The sequence below is a fragment of the Myotis lucifugus genome, unplaced genomic scaffold (assembly GCF_000147115.1).
Source record: "Myotis lucifugus unplaced genomic scaffold, Myoluc2.0 scaffold_5, whole genome shotgun sequence".
NCBI lineage: Eukaryota > Metazoa > Chordata > Mammalia > Chiroptera > Vespertilionidae > Myotis > Myotis lucifugus.
The window spans coordinates 4,945,255-4,967,880 of NW_005871053.1; the positions used below are offsets into that span (position 1 = coordinate 4,945,255).

The window sequence follows — 22,626 nt, forward strand, 5'->3', positions numbered from 1 at the left end:
TCGAAGCAGCAAAAAGTATACCCTGACTGACAGAGTGTCGGTGTTTAATCTGCACATAACCAAGTGCGACCCCTCAGACACTGGGGAATACCAGTGCATTGTGTCCAATGAAGGCGGCAGCTGCTCTGGCAATGCTAGAGTCTCCCTCAAAGGTCAGTTACACTCACAAGAAGCAGGCTGCCCAAGAAAAATTCTGCAGTACTCTTTAATTTTGTGATGATGGGTAGGAGTTCAAATATGCCTCTTCTTTTCACACTGTCTAATCACAGAACCACCATCGTTCACGAAGAAGATAGAAAACATCACTACTGTTTTGAAAAGTTCTGCCACTTTTCAGAGCACCGTGGCAGGCTCTCCTCCCATTTCCATAACCTGGCTGAAGGATGATCAGATCCTTGACGAAGATGATAACGTTCATATTTCCTTTGTGAATAATGTGGCCACACTTCAAATCAGAGCTGTGGATAACGGGCACAGCGGGAGGTACACGTGTCAAGCCAAGAACGAGTCAGGAGTTGAGAGGTGTTATGCTTTCCTTTTAGTACAAGGTTTGTAAGCTATTCCCTTTGGGAGTTAGTCTGTGGAGACCCTTTCATAATCATGCCCTATCTCTGGTGGAATTGTCAGTGCAACTCATCCACGTTTTAATTCTTGCTACAGAGCCTGCTCAAATCCTAGAGAAGGCTAAATCCGTTGATGTCACTGAGAAAGACCCAGTGACCTTGGAGTGTGTTGTGGCTGGAACACCAGAACTCAAAGTGAAATGGCTTAAAGATGGGAAGCAAATTGTGCCCAGTAGATATTTTACGATGAGTTTTGAAAATAACGTGGCCAGTTTTAGGATTCAGTCGGTAATGAAGCAAGACAGTGGTCAGTATACTTTCAAGGTGGAAAATGACTTTGGAAGCAGTAGCTGTGATGCCTACCTGAATGTGCTAGGTTGGTACCTTGGCCCCAGCCGGCTTCTGTTATTTATATTATGTCCTTTGTAAACAACTGGCAACATATTAATGAATGTGTTTTGCTGTTTGCATTGGACAGATCAAAATATCCCTCCATCGTTCACCAAAAAATTAACCAAAATGGATAAAGTTCTGGGCTCTTCTATTCATATGGAGTGCAAGGTTTCTGGCTCACTTCCCATTAGTGCTCAGTGGTTTAAGGATGGAAAAGAAATATCTACAAGTGCAAAATACAGACTTGTCTGTCACGAGAACACCGTGGCCCTGGAAGTTTACAACCTGGAATTAGAAGACACTGCGAATTACACATGCAAGGTCTCAAATGTCGCAGGGGATGATGCATGCAGTGGCATCTTAACTGTGAAAGGTTGGGATTTCTTTACCTCTTCTTGATTCTTCTTTGTAATTGCTTTTAAAGTGTATCACTCTTACCTTGTGTCCTTTAGAGCTAAGAGTCTCAATAATTCTGTTTCTTTAGATATGTATGTATTGAGTTCAAGAAATATTCAGTCATTACCTCTTTTCAATAAGGTTTTCTTATATGTCCATAAAACTGTCAAAATAATTGAACTAAAGGGGTTTAATTTAATATGTTTCTCTTAATAACCTGTAGAACCACCAAGCTTCCTAGTGAAACCTGGGCGCCAACAAGCCATACCTGATTCTGCAGTGGAATTTAAAGCAGTTCTAAAAGGAACACCACCATTCAAAATAAAGTGGTTTAAGGATGATGTGGAACTTGCCCCTGGACCTAAATGCTTCATTGGCTTAGAAGGGTCAACTAGCTTCTTAAATCTCTACTCAGTGGATGCTTCCAAGACAGGACAATATACTTGCCAAGTTACCAATGATGTTGGTAGCGACTCTTGTACGACAATGTTGCTTGTGACAGGTGTGCAGGTTTGATTGTTTTATGTTTCTGTCTAACCTGTGGTCCTTTCTGTGATCTGTCACAGTGCATCTACCCATTCAAGAGAGTACCCTTCTTTCTAACACAGTACACTGTATCTGCCAGGCATTGGTCATGTGTTTTGCTCTTTTCAACATACTACCTGATTGAACTCTTGTTATTTGTATCTGTTTTCTCATAATCTCTTTCTTTCACTCTCTAGAACCACCCAAGTTTGTAAAAAAATTAGAAGCATCCAAAATAGTGAAAGCAGGTGACTCAGCACGACTTGAATGCAAGATCACTGGATCCCCAGAAATCAGAGTTGTGTGGTACAGAAATGAACATGAACTCCCAGCCAGTGATAAATACAGGATGACTTTCATTGACTCAGTGGCCGTCATACAGATGAACAATCTTGGTACCGAGGATGGTGGGGATTTCATTTGTGAGGCTCAGAATCCTGCTGGCAGCACAAGCTGCAGTACCAAGGTTATAGTAAAAGGTAGAGATCTCTTCCTTCTGTTCATTACCTGAAACTTACCTTCTTCACCCCTGGGTATCATAGCTCTTTATTCCTTTACCGTCACTTTAGCTTCCATTTGAGCTCATAGAATATTTTCCCAAACTGGTATTATTTCCCTTCTTAAATGTTATTTCTTCTTAAGGTTTACTTACATGCAGCCAATCATTCTGAGATAATTTTTGGTTATTTCAATGCCATAATTCTGATAATCGCAACACATTAGCCAAGGAGTTCAAATTTGATGTTTCAAAAACATGCAAAAACACCAAAGTAGGCATTTTAAAATTAATTTTGCCTTTAATCAATTTGTAAATATATCATCCTCAGTATAATATTTACCATTAATAACAAGGAATATTTACTACTGGTATACAAGATGCAAGCAATATAGGTTTTAACCTTATATTTAAAACAGAACAATTATATATTCTTTTCTCTCAAGAATTAGTTCATATTTTTATAAAATTATATCACTATACGTTGGTGCAAATAATACTAGTATTTTCTACTGCCATTTTCCAATATTTTTGTCACAAAGTCCACATTTTTTTATGTTATGGTTAATGCAGTAACCATTTTTTGAAGCAAAAGACTCAGATCACTAGCTTCCGAGTCTCTCAGTTGTAGATCGTATACAAAAGTTTATTCCTGAAGTCAGGATTCCATACTTCATGCAAATCATATTAATGAATATAATTGGGGTTTTGGCTTTGTTTAGTTGTGTTTTTCTCTTTTGATTAGATTTTTACAATTTGCACATCAACCTTTATAGTCCAAGATAAATAAGTAAGATGGAGTAGACAGAGTGTTGAACTGCTTAGTAAGGACAGTTAGGTTCTCTGCCAATGAAGTTGAGTGATTTTATAAAGGCTAATGGCCACTCTGAAGCTGTTATCCTCACTACAAGCAGTAGCGCTTGACACCACTTCCCCATTATAGTATCTTGACTCTTCCAATTTAAAAACAAAAAAATAAAAATATTCTATGAAATTAAATAGCCCAATTCATAAGAAACTCTTGTTTTTTACAGAACCACCTGTCTTTAGCAGCTTCCCTCCTGTAGTAGAAACCCTTAAAAATACTGAAGTTAGTCTTGAGTGTGAACTCTCAGGAACACCACCATTTGAGGTGGTGTGGTACAAAGACAAGCGGCAACTCCGGAGTAGCAAGAAATACAAGATTGCATCCAAAAACTTCCATGCAAGTATTCACATTCTCAATGTCGAAACTTCAGACATTGGTGAATACCACTGCAAAGCACAGAATGAAGTGGGAAGCGACACTTGCATTTGCACTGTAAAATTAAAAGGTAAGCATATTTCCTGCTTGTGGCAGAAATGGCAGGAATGTGCAAAATGCTTATTTTTTTTTCTCTGTTCCATTATCTGGACGACCTTTTGAACAATCTCCATCCATCTTTCCATGTTCAGAACCACCAAGATTTGTTTCCAAACTGAACAGCCTCACCGTTGTAGCTGGGGAGCCTGCTGAGTTACAAGCAACTATAGAAGGCGTCCAGCCTATTTCTGTCCAGTGGCTTAAAGAGAAGGAAGAAGTGATTAGAGAAAGTGAAAACATCAGAATTACATTTGTGGAAAATGTTGCAACTCTACAGTTTGCAAAAGCAGAACCAGCTAATGCTGGGAAGTATATCTGCCAAATCAAGAATGATGGTGGAATGAGGGAGAACATGGCCACATTGACTGTTCTAGGTTGGTACAATATGGTACAATAATCCCCTGATAGAAAGGGGTGCCAAATGCTGAGAGAGTTACTAAGTGTTACTGGTAGAATCTCCTTCTCAGAATTTCTCCTAGAGCTATATTATCCACCCTCATCTATTTGAAAGGTTTAAGGAATCTAATAAATCTTCCAAAACTCTGTGATTCTAACAAAAAAATAGCCATCTGTTTTACTTTTTACTTACTATATTTCTTGCTGGATTAGCAGATATAATCATGACTATCTTTAGTTACTTGTAAAAAAAAAATTATAAGTCCAGCATGACATTTTGTTTCCCAAGTACTAGTTGTTAAAGCTGGCAAGAACAGCAAAGATCAAAGTGATAGAAAAACCTGCCGCTTTCATCATTGGGCATGTTAAATTTCAATTTTTAATTGTTTGAATGACAACTTCCAAAAATCTGTCTTTTGTACCTGAAAGTAGAGCAAAAATACCAAGTAATCAAAAATAACATGTAGCCTTTGCTTTCAATGTCAAGTGCAAATCAATGTACATATTCTAATCTACATTATCTGAATTGTTTTGGAAATTAACTAGTGCACAAACGTATTTCTTAATAATACCTCCTACAATAATAACTCATGACAGTGTGAAATCACATTTTGAATCTAGAGAGAGAGCCCTCACATAAGCATCTCATTGGAATAGACAATCTTAGTGAATCTGAAAGTAGACATCAAGATAGTAGAGATACCTCTACCAGACCTTGACAGATGACTATTGAATTTTATTTCAGAGCCTGCAGTCATTGTTGAGAAGGCAGGACCCATGACAGTGACTGTAGGGGAAACATGCACTCTAGAGTGTAAGGTGGCTGGCACTCCTGAACTCTCAGTCGAATGGTACAAGGATGGAAAGCTGTTGACCAGCAGCCAAAAACACAAATTTAGCTTCTACAACAAAGTCTCTTCCTTAAAGATTCTCTCCGTTGAAAGGCAAGATGCAGGCACATATACTTTCCAGGTTCAAAATAATGTTGGAAAAAGCAGCTGCACAGCTGTGGTCGATGTCTCAGGTTAGTGCCGATGTACTCCTCCCATTGCTCATGCAAATTCCTTTCAAATTTTCTTCTCTCAAGAGTCTTCTATTCTTCCAAATCATGACGCATCTCTCGCCTTTCCTCACACAGACCGAATGGTTCCTCCCTCTTTCACACGGAGACTGAAAGATACTGGTGGGGTGCTGGGGACTTCTTGCATCTTGGAATGCAAAGTAGCCGGATCATCGCCTATCTCTGTTGCCTGGTTCCATGAGAAAACTAAGATTGTCAGTGGAGCGAAGTACCAAACCACATTTTCAGATAATGTCTGCACATTGCAGCTGAATTCTCTGGACATGTCAGATATGGGCAATTACACATGTGTGGCTGCTAATGTCGCTGGGTCTGACGAATGTCGTGCAGTGTTGACTGTACAAGGTCAGTGTTTGACACTCAAACCCTTTCTTACAAATTCCTCTTTGGGTGCACATATAGGTTGACACACATTTGAAAGTGCTCTTCTTTTTTTATTCAGAATTGCACTTAAGTTAGAAGCTTACAGGATCTTTTCATTGTCCTCCATGTCTATGTAGAATCACCCTCTTTTGTGAAGGAACCTGAACCTATGGAAGTACTACCAGGCAAAAATGTCACCTTCACAAGTGTTATCAGAGGAACCCCTCCATTCAAGGTTGGCTGGTTCAGAGGTGCCAGAGAACTGGTGAAAGGAGACAGGTGCAACATCTATTTTGAAGACACTGTAGCGGAACTGGAATTATTTAATGTCGACCTATCTCAGAGTGGGGAATACACCTGTGTGGTTTCTAACGGTGCTGGCCAAACATCCTGCACCACTCGTCTTTTTGTTAAAGGTTTGCTCAAGTGCATTTGTTCTTCCTGTTTTCTGTACACTGATATCTTTGTATTTTTACTGTGTTTAACTGCTGTGCTTTGTCACTCACCAGAACCTGCTGCATTTGTGAAGAAATTAAGCGATCACTCTGTAGAACCAGGAAAGTCCATCATTCTGGAGAGCACCTACACTGGAACACTTCCCATTTCAGTTACATGGAAAAAGGGTGGTGTTCCCATAACCCCATCTGAAAAATGCAACGTAGTCACAACAGAGAAGACTTGCATCCTGGAAATTCTGAATAGCACAAAAGGAGACGCAGGAGAGTATTCCTGCGAGATTGAAAACGAGGCAGGAAGGGATGTTTGCAAAGCTCTGGTGTCTACATTAGGTGTGTTGTCTTATTCTGTCTTCACTGATCAGCATTCATCTACCAGGAAGCATGGTTTGTTTGGTTTTCTTTCATTCCAGTTGCTAATGTGAGCCTTTCTTCTTTAGAACCACCTTATTTTGTTACGGAACTGGAACCTCTGGAGGCAGCCGTTGGAGATTCGGTTTCTTTACAGTGCCAAGTTGCTGGGACACCAGAAATTACAGTGTCTTGGTACAAGGGAGACACCAAGTTACGGCCAACTCCTGAATATAGGACCTACTTTACAAACAATGTGGCCACACTTGTTTTTAATAAAGTGAATCTCAATGACAGTGGAGAGTACACATGTAAGGCAGAAAATAGCATAGGAACTGCTTCTTCTCAGACTGTCTTCAGAATTCAAGGTGATGATGTTATTTTTAGAAATTAACAAATGTCTTTTTTCCTTATCTTAACTCTTTTATCTTTATAAGGGAATTTTCATTTCATCAATTAATGCCTCAAGTATCACTTGTCTTCCTACAGAGCGTCAACTCCCACCTTCCTTTGCAAGACAATTAAAGGACATTGAACAAACTGTTGGGTTACCAGTTACACTCACTTGTCGATTAAATGGCTCTGCACCCATCCAAGTGAGCTGGTATAGAGATGGGGTACTTTTGCGAGACGATGAAAATCTACAGACATCCTTTGTAGATAATGTGGCAACTTTGAAGATTTTGCAGACTGACTTGAGTCACTCTGGCCAGTACTCTTGCTCAGCTTCCAATCCACTTGGAACAGCATCTTCTAGTGCTAGACTGACAGCAAGAGGTGTGTTCTTATGTCAATCTTTCTCTTTGCAAACCGTTACCATTTGCTCATTGTCAAAGTAGAAATGGCCAATGACAAAAGCAAAAAACAAACACATTTTGCCTTTTCTCCTCATCTTCTAGAACCTAAGAAATCTCCCTTCTTTGACATCAAGCCTGTATCTATAGATGTTATTGCTGGGGAAAGTGCTGACTTTGAGTGTCATGTTACTGGCGCTCAACCAATGCGAATCACTTGGTCAAAAGATAACAAGGAGATCCGTCCTGGAGGAAATTATACGATCACATGTGTGGGAAACACTCCCCATTTGAGAATTCTTAAAGTAGGCAAAGGCGATTCCGGTCAGTATACTTGCCAAGCAACCAATGATGTTGGCAAAGACATGTGCTCAGCTCAACTCAGTGTAAAAGGTATCATTATGTGGCATTTACCCATGTTTTTTCTTTCCCCTGTTTGTGTAAAGGTTTCTTTAGTTTTTAAATTTTGGGGATAAATTAACTGGATCATGTCACAATTTGTATATTTGTGTTGGAGGTAACATTAATCAAATTTCTGTTTTCTCTTTATATTGTTCTTTAAGTTAGTGTATTGGTAAGTCTAATCCTACCAATAAGTGCTGTTTAATTGATATTTGTTAAATGTTGTTTCAACTATCCATTCTCTTTTTCCGTTCTTTCCTGTTCCATAGCATTCTGATTTATCATTACTAAACTTTAGTCAAGCATTTCTATAATACATTAACTTGTATGTTTTAACTTATAAATTCAAACTACAAAATAAACTTATCAATTTAATTCTCTTTAAAAATATAGATAATGCAACTTATTTCACCACAAAATTCTCAGGAAGGATATTCTTACTAAACCAGTTTAAATACGCACTTACAGGGTCTTCAACTACAAACATGTTATTTTTTTTCCTTTGATTTACTAGAACCTCCAAAGTTTGTTAAGAAATTAGAAGCTTCAAAAGTTGCAAAGCAGGGAGAATCCATCCAACTGGAATGTAAAATAAGTGGTTCCCCAGAAATCAAAGTTCTGTGGTTCCGAAATGACAGTGAGCTTCACGAAAGTTGGAAATACAGCATGTCCTTTGTTAATTCCGTGGCGTTGCTCACCATCAATGAGGCCAGTGCTGAGGACAGCGGAGACTATATCTGTGAAGCTCATAACGGTGTGGGAGACGCCAGCTGCAGCACAGCGCTGACCGTTAAAGGTTAGACACACTGAACTACTTTCCTCATTCCCATCTGATTTCCATTCCTGCTCAGGAATGTTATGAACTCCAAAGTAGCAAGGCTAGTTAAGAGTATTTGCTTGCAGTTCTTAAACTAGTTTTTATGAATTGTCATTTCTTAAGTTAGCATATTGTTATATGGTCACACCAGTCATTCTTAATGAGTGTAGATTCTAATTTGTTTTTCCTTTTTAGTACGCAAATGTTTTTATTGTTTATCTTTTTTCCCCCTGGTAGCACCTCCTGTTTTCACCCAGAAGCCTGCTCCAGTAGGAGCCCTTAAAGGTTCTGATGTCATCTTACAATGTGAAATTTCGGGAACACCCCCATTTGAAGTGATATGGGTTAAAGACCGGAAGCAAGTTCGAAGCAGCAAGAAATTTAAAATTACTTCAAAAAATTTTGACACGAGTCTCCATATCCTTAATCTTGAAGCCTCTGATGTAGGAGAATATCACTGCAAAGCTACTAACGAGGTGGGAAGTGACACGTGTGTCTGCACTGTCAAGTTCAGAGGTTTGTATATCTGGGCACGAACATGTATGTCTCCTCCTTTCATCTTTTCTTGCTTGACCAATAATTTATATGGGTATGATTCTCATTTTTTTCCCCTAAACCACAAATTTCTTTCATTAGAACCTCCACGATTTGTGAAAAAGCTGAGTGACACCTCAACCCTTGTTGGGGATGCTGTCGAGTTACGGGCTGTAGTGGAAGGCTTCCAGCCCATTTCTGTTGTCTGGCTGAAAGATAGAGGTGAAGTCATCAGAGAGAGTGAAAACACGAGGATTTCATTTGTTGATAACATCGCAACCCTACAACTTAGTAGCCCAGAAGCATCTAATGCCGGAAAATACGTGTGCCAAATCAAAAATGACGCTGGAATGAAAGAATGTTCCGCCGTCTTGACTGTACTAGGTTAGTAACAAAGTATAGCCTGAGAAGGGGGAAATCAGGTTCATTGACCCATGATCATTTTCTACAAATATTACTCTTCCCCAATATTGATTATATGTGTAGTTTGTACGGTGAGTTTATTTTCAATGTAATTATACTTCATCTTTTAGAACCAGCCAGAATCGTAGAGAAGCCAGAACCCATGACTGTCACTACAGGAAATCCTTTTGCATTAGAGTGTGTAGTGGCTGGATCACCAGAACTTTCAACCAAGTGGTTCAAAGATGGAAGAGAATTATCTGCAGACAGCAAACATCACATTACGTTCATCAACAAAGTGGCTTCACTTAAGATCCCCTGTGCAGAAATGAGTGACAGGGGGTTATACAGCTTTGAAGTGAAAAACAGTGTTGGTAAAAGTAACTGCACTGTATCTGTTCACATTTCCGGTAAGTCGTAGGAGGTGTTTATGGTTATATAGTGTTTCCTGGAAAATAAAGCTTCTCTTTAAACAGAAAACTGCCCTTCTCCACATAGATCGAGTTGTGCCTCCTTCCTTCATCCGCAAGCTGAAAGACACGAACGCCACCCTGGGGGCCTCAGTGGTTTTGGAGTGCCGAGTCTCTGGCTCGGCCCCAATCTCTGTTGGCTGGTTTCAGGATGGAAATGAGATCGTTAGTGGGCCTAAATGCCAGTCCAGCTTTTCGGAAAATGTCTGTACTTTGAATCTGAGCTTGCTGGAGCCTTCCGACGCAGGCACATACACGTGTGTGGCTGCCAACGTGGCTGGTTCTGAGGAGTGCTCGGCAGTCCTGACTGTGCAAGGTCAGTGTGCAAGGATCAGGCTGCCGCTTCTTAAGTCTCTTCCACGTGACTCGGTGCCTGCCTCGCATGGGATTTCTTTATTTCATCTTCATTTATTAGTCTTGGCTCTCTTTTCTTTTCTTAAAATTATTATTTTATTTTATGTTTTTCATCACCATTTATCCCCTCTATTCCCTCTTGCACCTCCATCCATCCCCTCCCCCTACAGTCACCACACTGTTGTCTGAGTCCCTGAGTTTTTTCTCTTTTTGCTTTCTTTTTTGCTCATTCCCCCTGACCATCTCACCACCACCACCACCATAGCTGTCTGTCTTCCCTCTATGAGTCTGTCTCCATTTTGCTCGGTAGTTCAGTTTGTTCATTAAATTCCATATATGAGTGAAATCATATTGTACCTGTCTCTCTCTCTGAAACATTTTAGCAAAATGTTCTCCAGGTCCATCCATGCTTTGTATCCATGCTTTGTATCCATGCATTGTATCCATGCTGTCACAAAGGGTAAAATTGTCTTCCTTTTTATGGTAGAGTAGTATTCCATTGTGTAAATGTGCCACAGCTTTTTTTATCCACTCCTCTGCTGATGGACACTTGGGCTGCTTCCAGATCTTGACTATTGTAAATAATGCTGCAGTGAACATAGGATGCGTATTTTCTTTTGAATTAGTATTTTGGGTTTCTTCGGATAAATTCCCCAAAACACTAATTGGCTCCCTTTTCTTCAAATAGCAAAAGCACCTCTCACACTTGGATTTCTCTTTTTCTCTTGCTCTTCCCCTCCCCCTGGGGTATCTAGAACCACCATCTTTTGCACAAACCCCGGATTCTGTGGAAGTTTTACCTGGAATGAGTGTCACATTCACCAGTGTCATTAGAGGCACCCCTCCTTTCAAGGTCAAATGGTTTAAAGGCAGCAGGGAGCTAGTATCAGGGGAATCCTGCACCATCTCTCTGGAAGATTCTGTCACGGAACTGGAGTTGTTTGAGGTGGAGCCATTGCAGAGTGGAGACTATTCTTGCCTCGTTACTAATGATGCTGGCAGTGCTTCCTGTACCACACATCTTTTTGTGAAAGGTTTGCTCTGCACTCCAATTCGTGTATCTTTTAAATTTTTTCTAAGTCTTCATTTGAAGACGTCAATTTTACCCTCATATTTTCTCCTTATAGAGCCAGCCACCTTTGTGAAAAGATTGGCTGATTTCAGTGTTGAGACAGGAAGTCCCATAGTTCTTGAGGCCACATATACCGGCACGCCTCCCATCTCGGTGAGCTGGATGAAGAATGAGTCTCCTCTTGTACAGTCTCCGAATTGCAGTGTTACTATGACAGAAAAATCTACCATACTGGAAATTCTCGACAGCACGGTAGAGGATTATGCACAATACAGTTGCCTGATAGAAAATGAGGCCGGTCAAGATATTTGTGAAGCTCTGGTGTCTGTCTTAGGTGTGTTGACAGCTACCTCTTTTTAATTGCTCTCTTTTCTTGCTCTTAAAAATCCTCTGTTAGTTAGCATGATTGATTGACTACCACTCTTTGTACCTTAGAACCACCTTATTTTATTGAACCTCTGGAACATGTGGAAGCAGCCATTGGAGAACCTACAACTTTGCAGTGTAAAGTGGATGGAACCCCAGAAATTAGAATTTCTTGGTATAAAGAACACACAAAGCTACGATCTGCTCCTGCATACAAAATGCAATTCAAAAATAACATTGCCTCCTTAGTAATCAACAAGGTGGACCATAGTGACGTGGGAGAGTACACGTGCAAGGCAGAAAACAGTGTGGGGGCAGTTGCTTCTTCAGCTGTGCTTGTTATCAAAGGTGATGATGGTTTTGCTTAATAAGTCTTGCTGTGCGCTGACAAATCCATTTTCTTAAAAACATCAAAATTTTAATGGACTGAAATATGTTGTAGATATACTCTGTCTTGTAAATAAGGTCTATCTGTAATTTCTTTACAGACCGCAAACTTCCACCTACTTTTGCAAGAAAACTGAAGGACGTCCACGAGACTCTTGGCTTCCCAGTTGCCTTTGAATGTCGCATCAATGGCTCAGAACCCCTTCAAGTGTCCTGGTACAAAGATGGGGTGCTTTTGAAAGATGATTCTAATTTGCAAACATCTTTTGTTCATAATGTAGCAACTCTCCAGATTTTACAAACTGACCAGAGCCACGTTGGTCAGTACAATTGCTCAGCTTCTAATCCTCTTGGGACTGCTTCATCCAGTGCTAAGCTCATTCTCTCAGGTGAGTAGCTCATCACATTACCCTCCGCATGGTTAAGGAGCTTCACTGCTCCGGGCCACCAAACTCTGGTGCCGCTTTGTTTCTGCTCTGTGTCAGGGAGCAGGAAAACTGAAGTCACCGTGTTGGTCTTCATTCTTTTTAGAGCATGAAGTGCCTCCTTTCTTTGATCTAAAGCCTGTGTCAGTAGATCTTGCTCTTGGAGAAAGTGGGTCTTTTAAATGTCATGTAACTGGAACTGCACCAATCAAAATCACTTGGGCCAAAGATAACCGAGAGATTCGCCCTGGAGGCAACTACAAGATGACTTTGGTTGAAAATACTGCCACTCTGACAGTTCTCAAAGTAGGCAAAGGTGACGCTGGGCAGTATACCTGCTACGCGAGCAACGCAGCTGGAAAAGACTCTTGTTCTGCTCATCTGGGTGTACAAGGTACTCGCTTGAGTAAAGTAGCATGGTCTCTACCATTTTCAATATCTTAAAATATAAGAGGAAGAATGTGCTTGAAAGTTATGTTTAGGATCATGGTCAAGTAATTAAAAGTGATCATGTGGATCAAATTTTTTTTATTAAAGTGGACTGAAAATCCATTTTTAAAAGCTAAAAATAGACAGAGAGAGAGTGAACAAAAAAATTTCACATAATTGTAAGAAAATCAAAATTTGAAGGAAGTTATCTCAAATGACTTATTTTCCCCAATAGTTATTAAATGAATGGATTTTGTCCCAGTAAGGGACAGCAGAGCCCCAGACTCTCAAGCTCTTCAAGGAGAGTCCAGATTAATTATGTCAATAGCTTGTCCTCCATTGACCCCACTTAAATAATCATGGAAGGCCCAGCTGGCATGGCTCAGCAGTTGAGTGTCACCCTATGAACCGGGAGGTCACGGTTCAATTCCCCATCAGGGCACATGCCCAAGTTGCAGGCTCAATCCCCATTGTGAGGCATGCAGGAGGCAGCCAATCAATGATTCTCTGTCATCATTGATTTTCTATCTATCTCTCCCTCTCCCTTCTTCACTGAAACCAATAAAAATATAATAATAATGATGATGATGATGATGATGATGATGATGATGATGATGGAAGCCAGGCAGGTGGGGGGTACATTAATATCTGACATTTTGGAAGACAGCCATTTCCTTCTATAGTATGTTCATGGCTGCTGTTGTCAGAAGTTAAATACTTCACTCAGTGGACTGCTGGTCAACCCATAGAGCATTATTAAGGAGTTTTATGATGGTGGTGGTTTATAAATATCTTTAAATAAAATAGAATTAGAGTAAGCAGCCCACCTGCTCTATGGCATTTAACTAACCATCTTTATCTCCCTAAGCTTGAATTTTTTGCTTCAGTTAATGAAGAAAGTATTGCCCTCCCCACTTCAAAGGGAAATTATGAAAGTTGAAGAAATATCTAAAGCCTATAAGAGAAAGGGGCACTTTAAAAATATTAGCATAGCTGACCCCAATTTGCTATTCTGACTTATTATGGTACATAAATGATGTCTTTTCAACCATAGGAAATAGTCAGTCCTCCACTGATTTACACACAGAAAGTAATCAAACTCTCTTATTCCCCATGAGCCTCATAGTGTTTCTACCAACAGATACACACGCTGCCTCTGATCGTGTACTAGACACGTGATTCTTTATTGGGAAGAGGGTTATACAATAGGAATCAATGTGTTTCCTTCTTCCTTTTGCAAAAATATTTGATGTGGGTGCTTATAAAAATAAATGTATTCAAAAACCTCTCTGATTGGCAAAGATTCCTCTTTTTACTTTATCTTGAGTTATATGTGTCTTTTCCATCCCTTACCTTATGTTTTCCCTCTTGGTTCCATAGAACCACCCAGGTTCATTAAAAAGCTAGAACCTTCAAGAATCGTGAAGCAGGATGAATCGACAAGATACGAATGTAAAATAGGAGGGTCTCCAGAAATCAGAGTTTCGTGGTACAAAGATGAAACTGAAATTCAAGAGAGCAGTAAATTCAGAATGTCATTCATTGACTCAGTGGCAGTGTTGGAAATGCACCATCTCAGTGTTGAAGACAGCGGCGACTACTCATGTGAGGCCCGCAATGCAGCGGGCAGTGCAAGCAGCAGCACTTCCTTAAAAGTTAAAGGTCAGATCTTACCCTTCTTTTGTGTTTTTCACAGTAGCCTCCCCTCCTCTCTAGTTGTCCTCTTAATACCCTGTTTGACTTTCCATCGATGTCTTAAAATTTTTAAAGAATACAATAGAAAACTGAATCTTACTTGTAACTATATACTTGCAGAATATATCCTAATTTTTCTTTCCTTTTTCCTAACTGAATTACCTTCCAATTTTAGAACCGCCCATTTTCCGCAAAAAGCCTCATCCCATGGAGACACTGAAAGGAACTGATGTTCATCTTGAATGTGAGCTTCAGGGTACTCCCCCATTTCAAGTTTCTTGGCATAAAGACAAGAGAGAACTTAGGAGCGGCAAGAAGTACAAGATAATGTCTGAGAACTTCCTTACAAGTATTCACATCCTGAATGTCGACACTGCAGACATTGGGGAATATCAATGCAAAGCCACAAATGATGTGGGGAGTGACACTTGCATTGGTTCTATCACTCTGAAAGGTTAGGGTGACTTCATTCTCTTATACTTACTCTTTCTCTTCAAATATTCATGCTTTGTTGGCCCCTTAGCTGTTGTCCAGTTCTTTATCACTAGCTATCTCTTCTACTTTTCCCTTTTTTTTCCTTTCCAAATCTTTTTGTTTAGGGTGCATCCCATTTCTAAATTGAACCAAGTATCCTCTTCAACAATTTTTCCAATAGGTTTTGATTTGATGTATAATTCTGGAGAGTACAAAACGTTCAACTCTTCCTTCTTACTGCAAACTCTAATGTGTCCCTGCTCACAATCACCAAGAATGCCTCTTATTTTAAAATATGGAAACAACACATTATCACTTCTTTGATTACTAGCATTCATGATTAAGGGAAATGCCATTAATCCCACACATTTTAAATCAATAATATGCCTCTTTTTCATCAGCACCACCAAGATTTGTGAAGAAGCTCAGTGACATTTCTACCATCGTTGGTGAAGAAGTCCAGCTGCAGACCACTATTGAAGGCGCTGAGCCAATTTCAGTGGTGTGGTTCAAAGATAAGGGGGAAATTGTTAGAGAAAGTGACAACATATGGATTTCTTATTCAGAAAATACTGCAACCCTACATTTTTCAAGAGCAGAAATAGCCAATGCTGGAAAGTACACCTGTCAGATCAAAAATGATGCTGGAATGCAAGAGTGCTTCGCTACACTGTCCGTTCTCGGTCAGTACAAATAGGATGTTACAATGAACACATGGTGTACACTTACCAGTGTCCACATTTTCTTTCATTTTTCTATTTGATTTTAAAATTTGGATGCAATTTTATCTTGTTTTAGAACCTGCAGCAATTGTGGAAAAACCAGAATCCATAAAAGTTACCACAGGAGACACCTGTACATTGGAATGCGTAGTCACTGGCACACCTGAACTCAGTACTAAGTGGTTTAAGGATGGAAAAGAACTGACAAGTGACAGCAAATACAAAATAAGCTTCTTCAACAAAGTATCTGGTCTTAAGATTATCAACGTAGCCCCCAGGGACAGTGGGGTATACAGCTTTGAGGTGCAAAACCCTGTTGGCAAAGACAGCTGCACAGCCTCAGTTCAAGTGTCAGGTTGGTTGGTTAGGCTTTTGTTGCAGTGTTACTATAATGTAGTTCCTGATTGACATATATATGTAGGGGAAGATCCATCTTCTACAGCATTACATGGTCTGACATCCTCTGAATCAGTAAAATCAGAGGTAACATACCTAGAGTTAGAAGACCAAGTTCAAAAGTTATATCCCTTTCTCATTGAGAAATTTCACAACTCGGAATTATAGGAGTGAAACTGAATTCCTGAAAAAGGATAAAGTGGTCTTCTAATATCACTTACACTTGAATAATTCACCATATAATGAGTCACAGCAAAGAGGACCAACATCCCTAATAAGTCAACTAGCACATCCTGCTCACTGATCCTCAAGGCTTTCAATCGTGTAACCCTATAGGGAATTCTTTTTTTTTGATACCCTTGCAAAAGAGCCAAAGAGATCTAGGTCTATCCAATCAAAAAGACAGTAAATCTCTTCTCAAATCATTTTATAACTGATGTCCCTTGTTTGTTTAACTTTTATCACATTTAGACCGAACTATTCCTCCTTCGTTCACAAGAAAATTGAAAGAAACGAATGGTCTATCTGGTTCTTCAGTTGTAATGGAGTGCAAAGTCTATGGATCGCCTCCAATCTCTGTCTCGTGGTTCCATGAGGGAAATGAGATCAGCAGTGGAAGGAAATACCAGACCACCCTGACAGATAACACGTGCGCTCTAACTGTGAACATGCTGGAAGAATCAGATGCTGGTGACTACACCTGTGTAGCTACGAATGTGGCTGGTTCTGATGAATGCAGTGCTCCTTTGACTGTGAGAGGTGTGTTAAGGATGCAGTAAAAACAGAACTGCATTTCATAACTTATAAGCATTTGGTCATCGCCAATCAAAATACTAAATTTTTCTGCCGTGTGCTTTTTTTGTTTAGAACCGCCATCTTTTGTTCAGAAACCTGATGCCATGGATGTTTTGACTGGAGCCAACGTAACTTTCACGAGCATCATAAAGGGGACACCTCCTTTCAGTGTCAGCTGGTTCAAGGGCAGCAGCGAACTAGTGCCAGGGGACAGGTGCAATGTGTCTTTGGAAGAGTCCGTTGCTGAACTGGAGCTGTTTGATGTGGACACCTCACAAAGTGGAGAATACACCTGCATAGTCACTAATGAAGCTGGCAAAGCTTCTTGCACAACACGTCTCCATGTCAAAGGTTTGTCTGATGCCCCGCACCTTCACGGTGAACATACATGACTTAATAGACGAGCCGACATCTGTATGTATGTGTGTTTGATTTCGCATCTCCAATTTGTTTATAGCCCCAGCTAAATTTGTGAAGAGGCTCAATGATTACAGCATAGAGAAAGGAAAAGCCCTGATCCTGGAAGGCACGTACACTGGAACTCCAGCCATTTCAGTTACATGGAAGAAAAATGGCATAAATATTGCTCCGTCTCAGAGGTGTAATATAACCACAACGGAAAAATCCTCAATCCTGGAAATCCCGAGTACCGCAGTGGAGGACTCGGGGCAATACAACTGCTACATTGAAAATGCTTCGGGAAAAGACTCCTGTTCAGCACAAATACAGATCCTAGGTTTGTTATGACTGTACATTCCTACCTTTATATATAAATAAGCATGCTGGCCTGTCTCCTTCATGACTCATTATCTCTCTTGCCTGCAGAACCACCGTATTTTGTCAAGCAGTTAGAGCCTGTTAAGGTGACTGTTGGAGATTCTGCCTCCTTACAATGCCAACTTGCTGGAACCCCTGAAATTGTGGTGTCCTGGTACAAAGGAGATACAAAGCTGAGACCCACTGCCACCTACAAGATGCATTTCAGGAACAATGTTGCTACACTGGTTTTCAACCAGGTTGGCAGTCATGACAGCGGAGAATATATCTGCAGAGCTGAAAACAGTGTGGGAGAAGTCTCTTCATCAACTTTCCTTACTGTTCAAGGTGACTGAAATATTTCAGAAGTGAACGAATTTGTATTTCTTTTGAACTAGGTTTAAAATATCTCATGAGAGCATTCTTTTTAGGAAATTCTTTCCAAATGCAAAATTTTCTGCTTATATAATTCTACCTATAATTAATGGCCTTCCCAGAGAGATAAGATGACTAAATCTTCAGTTGGAAGGATCATGTAGTCCTTTGGCTCTAGAATTAAATCTTTAAGAAACATGAGGGGCCATATTTTTAAAATCCCACCCTCTGTGTGTGTCATTCAAAATGCTAGAAGGCAGTCTTGAAAAGTAGGAGGACCTGCTGCATACCTGGAGATGTACCTAAGTGGTCAAGTTCCCTATTGGCTTTGCACCTACTGTGCATTAGGCTGGCCTCAAGAGTGACACACTTTTGCTCCAAAAGTTTGCATGTTTTCCTTTGGGTCCAAGTTTATTATAGAAATGTTAACACCTCCTGATGCATTTGTAGAAATGGGGAAACGGCATTATCTATCTAACAATATTTGTGGGAACATTCAGTAAAATATCCAGAAGTGTTTAATACTTTAATTCTGTTCTTACAGAGCAAAAACTTCCACCGTCGTTTTCTCGACAATTGAGAGATGTTCAAGAAACCGTTGGGCTGCCGGTTGTTTTTGAATGTGCCGTAACTGGATCAGAGCCCCTCTCCGTGTCTTGGTATAAGGATGGCAAGCCATTGAAAGATGGCCCAAATGTACAAACATCCTTTTTAGATAAGGTAGCCACCCTCAACATTTTTAAAACAGACCGGAGCCTCGCAGGCCAGTATTCCTGCACAGCTACAAATCCTATAGGGTCTGCCTCTTCTAGTGCCAGACTCATTCTCACAGGTTTGTGGATTCTTAAACCTCTTTCTATTTCTGTAATGAAAAGTTTTATAATCAAGTACGAAATTAGGGCGAAAACATCATGATTTCTGTAAACTGGGATGGTCCGGACAGGGAGCCTGAAACCTTGTCTTTCTGCTCTCCTCAGAGGGGAAGAACCCACCCTTCTTTGACATCCACATTGCCCCTGTGGATGCTGTGGTGGGAGACAGCGCGGACTTTGAGTGCCACGTTACTGGGACACAGCCGATAAAGGTCAGCTGGGCCAAGGACAACCGAGAGATACGAAGTGGTGGCAACTACCAGATTAGTTACCTGGAAAACACTGCCCACCTGACAATTCTGAAAGTAGACAAGGGAGATTCTGGACAGTACACCTGCCATGCTGTGAATGAGGTGGGAAAGGACTCCTGCACAGCTCAGCTTAATATAAAAGGTATGGTTTATTTTGCATGTGGTCCAACAAAACGTCATCATCATACATTCTATGCTAAGTGTGCAGCTTTTAGGACAAATGTAATTAAGGACACATTTTTAAACAAATGGCATAAAATGATTAAAAGGATATAGGTTTCTCTAGAGAACAAGTGATCTCTTTAAATCTGTATTTCTCTAAAATTTTACATATTCTGCATAATCCTAACACCAACCTCCCTTTTATATTTTTAAGTCTATCTGGTTGTGTTAATGGCCATTTGTTATCCTTATTTTCTATCCCTTAAATCAGCTAACAATTTAGAATAAGCTTTGGGAGGAGGTTAAAATGTTTAGGAACACACACTGATATTGTCTATTTAGTTGGTCAGCATTGAATTTTAATGAAAAAAGATGATTTCTTTTTTTTGAAAAACCTCATGGTAATAACTACGTCTGGATTCCACTTCATATGTGCTTTCAATTTCTTACAGAGCGGCTAACCCCACCAAGTTTCACTAAAAAGCTCTCCGAGACAGTAGAAGAAACAGAAGGGAATTCTTTCAAACTTGAGGGCCGTGTGGCCGGTTCCCAGCCTATCACTGCGGCTTGGTACAAGAATAATGTAGAGATACATCCAACTTCTAACTATGAAATCACATTCAAGAACAACATACTGCTGCTGCAAGTCAAGAAGGCGGGCATGGGCGATGCTGGTTTGTACACGTGCAAAGTGTCGAATGATGCAGGCTCTGCTCTGTGTACATCTTCCGTTGTCATCAAAGGTTAGTTATCCGCACAGCCCCCAGACTGTTGTGTTTTTCTTCACTGCCTATGAGATAGTCGTGTGCATGCCTCTCACGTGTGCTTTTCTTCTTCAACTCTGTCGACCAAGTCAGTTGTAATGAATATAAATATATATTATTTAATTGACTTACCAAAATTCCAGATGTTTACTTAAAATATATATTGTTTGTAATTTAATTGCTTGACTGACCTAAGAAGAGGTCATATAGTAGCTGGACTAAAAATCTTAGCTAGTAAATCCCATCCTAAAATTCTCTCATGCAGTAAGAAGCCTAAGTCTACTTTGAAGTTCATGCATAAATGGCATATAAATTTTTATGAAGCACATTTATTTTGATATATTCTTATATTTTTATCATTGAATACTGCATTAGCTTTGCTTATTATAAGTTATGTCACATTCTGGAGCATTCTCTTTTCTAAACATATTTCTAAAGGATTATTGTTTGACATATATTGCCGAAAGCTTTTAGCCTGTAAATGAACATTAATCCCAGATAAAAGAGTAAATTTGCTTACAAAGAAAAAATAGATGAGTGGAATGATATTACTGCATCTCATTCTGGAAGACATATTTAATTACATAGTTATAGCTTGAGGCAAAGATAGACTATATTGTTTAAGGGTATCATCTCGATCTGATCCTCTGCCCGTAATGGATTAACCCAGATGATTATGGTGCAGATTCATCAAAACCATTTTACAAATTAACCTCTTAAAAGCAGCTTGGAATTGACTAACGACTCTGGTGATGTAATTGGCCATATAATGGTACACAGATATAGGTTAATATCACTAATAGGTTAATATAATTGAGTTGTTTGGTGTGTGTTTTGAGTTGTCTTAAAATTCAAATTTTATCACTCATTTAATAGGATTTACATTTGTTTAGTTTTAAAACATCATTAGTAAAATATGTAATTGACAGTGGCTTATATTCATGATTTACATTCCTGATGCTTTTGCCATTAAGTAGATAAGACTTTATATAGAATTCTGAAGGTATTTATCTATACAGTTTAAAAAAAAAAAGAGTAGACACCAGAAGTTTTAATCTTTGCAGTTGTGAATTTTGCCTTATTCATATATGTAGGTCTCAGAACCACTGAATAAAATCATTGCATAACGCTGAGTTCTACATGGACTTCATATCATGTTACGTATTTTCTTCATTGGTTTTCATTTGCTTCAACTCCTAAATCCTTTGGACAAAGTTTGGATTTTCAGCATTTAATAGCTAAAGATGAACATCAGAGAAAATCACATATTAAGATGCAGGGCTCATGGATTACTCAATGTTGACTTTCTTTCCCAGAGGGTAGCAAGAATTACTAGCTTTAGCTGGTTTGGCTCAGTGGATAGAGTGTTGGCCTATGGACTGAAGGGTCCCAGGTTCAATTCTGGTCAAGGGCATGTACCTCTGTTGCAGGCTCGATCTCTAGCCCCCGTTGGGGCACGTGCAAGAGACAACCAATCTATGTGTGTCTCTCACGTCAATGTTTCTCTCTCTGTCTGTCCCCAGCCTTCCACTCCCTCAAAAAAAAATCAGTGGAAAAATATCCTCAGGTGAGGATTAACAAAATATAAATAAAATAAAGTAAATAAAATAAGTAATTACTGATCTAGATTAAAAGAATTCCTCAATAAGCCCTAGGATTTTAGAGTTCAGTGAAAATGCAGCTGTACCCAGGTTGGAGAGAATCAATTGTGTATACAGCAGTTATGATAACCACCAGTGCAATGTTTGCAGGGCTTAATCGGGTCACAAGTGCTTGGGTGATTTATGGCCTGCTTTATGGTATCTGTTCTTTGCTTGTTTTTAAATCTTTATTTTTTTTTTATTCAACAAATGTAACTACTGACTTCAAAGAGAAATCAATCAGGAACGTGATTCAGTTCTACCGTAGCAACCAGTGCTACCTGTTAGAGGCAGAACTTGTTGCTTGTCTGAAATTAATACTTGTTTGCCTTTATGCCCCTTTTGTGGTCCTTTTTATTTTATGTTTAAAATGCCTTTTTAATTCCAGAGCCTAAGAAGCCACCTGTGTTTGATCAGCACCTTAGTCCCGTAACAGTGAGCGAAGGAGAATTCGTGCAGCTCAGCTGCCACGTGCAGGGTTCGGAGCCAATCAGGATCCAGTGGCTGAAGGCTGGCAAGGAAGTCAAGTCTTCAGACAGATGCAGCTTCAGCTTTGCTAGTGGGACTGCTGTACTGGAACTCAAGGATGTGGCCAAAGCAGATGCGGGCGATTATGTATGTAAAGCTTCCAACGTGGCTGGCAGTGACACTTCCAAATCAAAAGTGACCATTAAAGGTACAGATGCCTCAAAAGTATTATTCAGATTAAACCAACAGCTACTTACATTTATTTGCTTTTTGCATTTTAAGTAAGAACGTAATTAGATTTTTAGAAACATCAGTTATTGCTCATTTGCAATTTATAGCCCCCTTATTATAATTGAAGTATTAGATAATTTAATGGGAACTAATTTCAATAAAATCTGTCTGAAATTCCCCCAAGTTCAACATTGTATTTCTTGAACCTCTTT

General features: G+C 39.7%; 1 protein-coding gene across 1 annotated transcript in view; it reads left to right on the plus strand.

Moving 5' to 3' along the window:
• TTN (titin) overlaps positions 1 to 22,626 on the plus strand; it is a 278,603-nt gene that overhangs the window by 83,644 nt on the left and 172,333 nt on the right. The window contains 37 exon segments of the mRNA XM_023743428.1: positions 1 to 152; positions 270 to 548; positions 661 to 939; positions 1,042 to 1,329; positions 1,576 to 1,854; positions 2,075 to 2,356; positions 3,408 to 3,686; positions 3,808 to 4,089; positions 4,857 to 5,135; positions 5,250 to 5,537; positions 5,693 to 5,971; positions 6,065 to 6,343; positions 6,451 to 6,729; positions 6,851 to 7,138; positions 7,261 to 7,548; positions 8,072 to 8,353; positions 8,612 to 8,890; positions 9,011 to 9,292; positions 9,442 to 9,720; positions 9,809 to 10,096; positions 10,890 to 11,168; positions 11,262 to 11,540; positions 11,642 to 11,920; positions 12,061 to 12,348; positions 12,491 to 12,778; positions 14,194 to 14,475; positions 14,684 to 14,962; positions 15,384 to 15,665; positions 15,781 to 16,059; positions 16,572 to 16,859; positions 16,968 to 17,246; positions 17,353 to 17,631; positions 17,721 to 17,999; positions 18,571 to 18,858; positions 19,004 to 19,291; positions 19,764 to 20,054; positions 22,104 to 22,391. The exon segment at positions 1 to 152 is cut by the window's left edge and continues 20 nt beyond it. Coding sequence (XP_023599196.1) covers positions 1 to 152; positions 270 to 548; positions 661 to 939; positions 1,042 to 1,329; positions 1,576 to 1,854; positions 2,075 to 2,356; positions 3,408 to 3,686; positions 3,808 to 4,089; positions 4,857 to 5,135; positions 5,250 to 5,537; positions 5,693 to 5,971; positions 6,065 to 6,343; positions 6,451 to 6,729; positions 6,851 to 7,138; positions 7,261 to 7,548; positions 8,072 to 8,353; positions 8,612 to 8,890; positions 9,011 to 9,292; positions 9,442 to 9,720; positions 9,809 to 10,096; positions 10,890 to 11,168; positions 11,262 to 11,540; positions 11,642 to 11,920; positions 12,061 to 12,348; positions 12,491 to 12,778; positions 14,194 to 14,475; positions 14,684 to 14,962; positions 15,384 to 15,665; positions 15,781 to 16,059; positions 16,572 to 16,859; positions 16,968 to 17,246; positions 17,353 to 17,631; positions 17,721 to 17,999; positions 18,571 to 18,858; positions 19,004 to 19,291; positions 19,764 to 20,054; positions 22,104 to 22,391 — 10,325 coding nt within the window.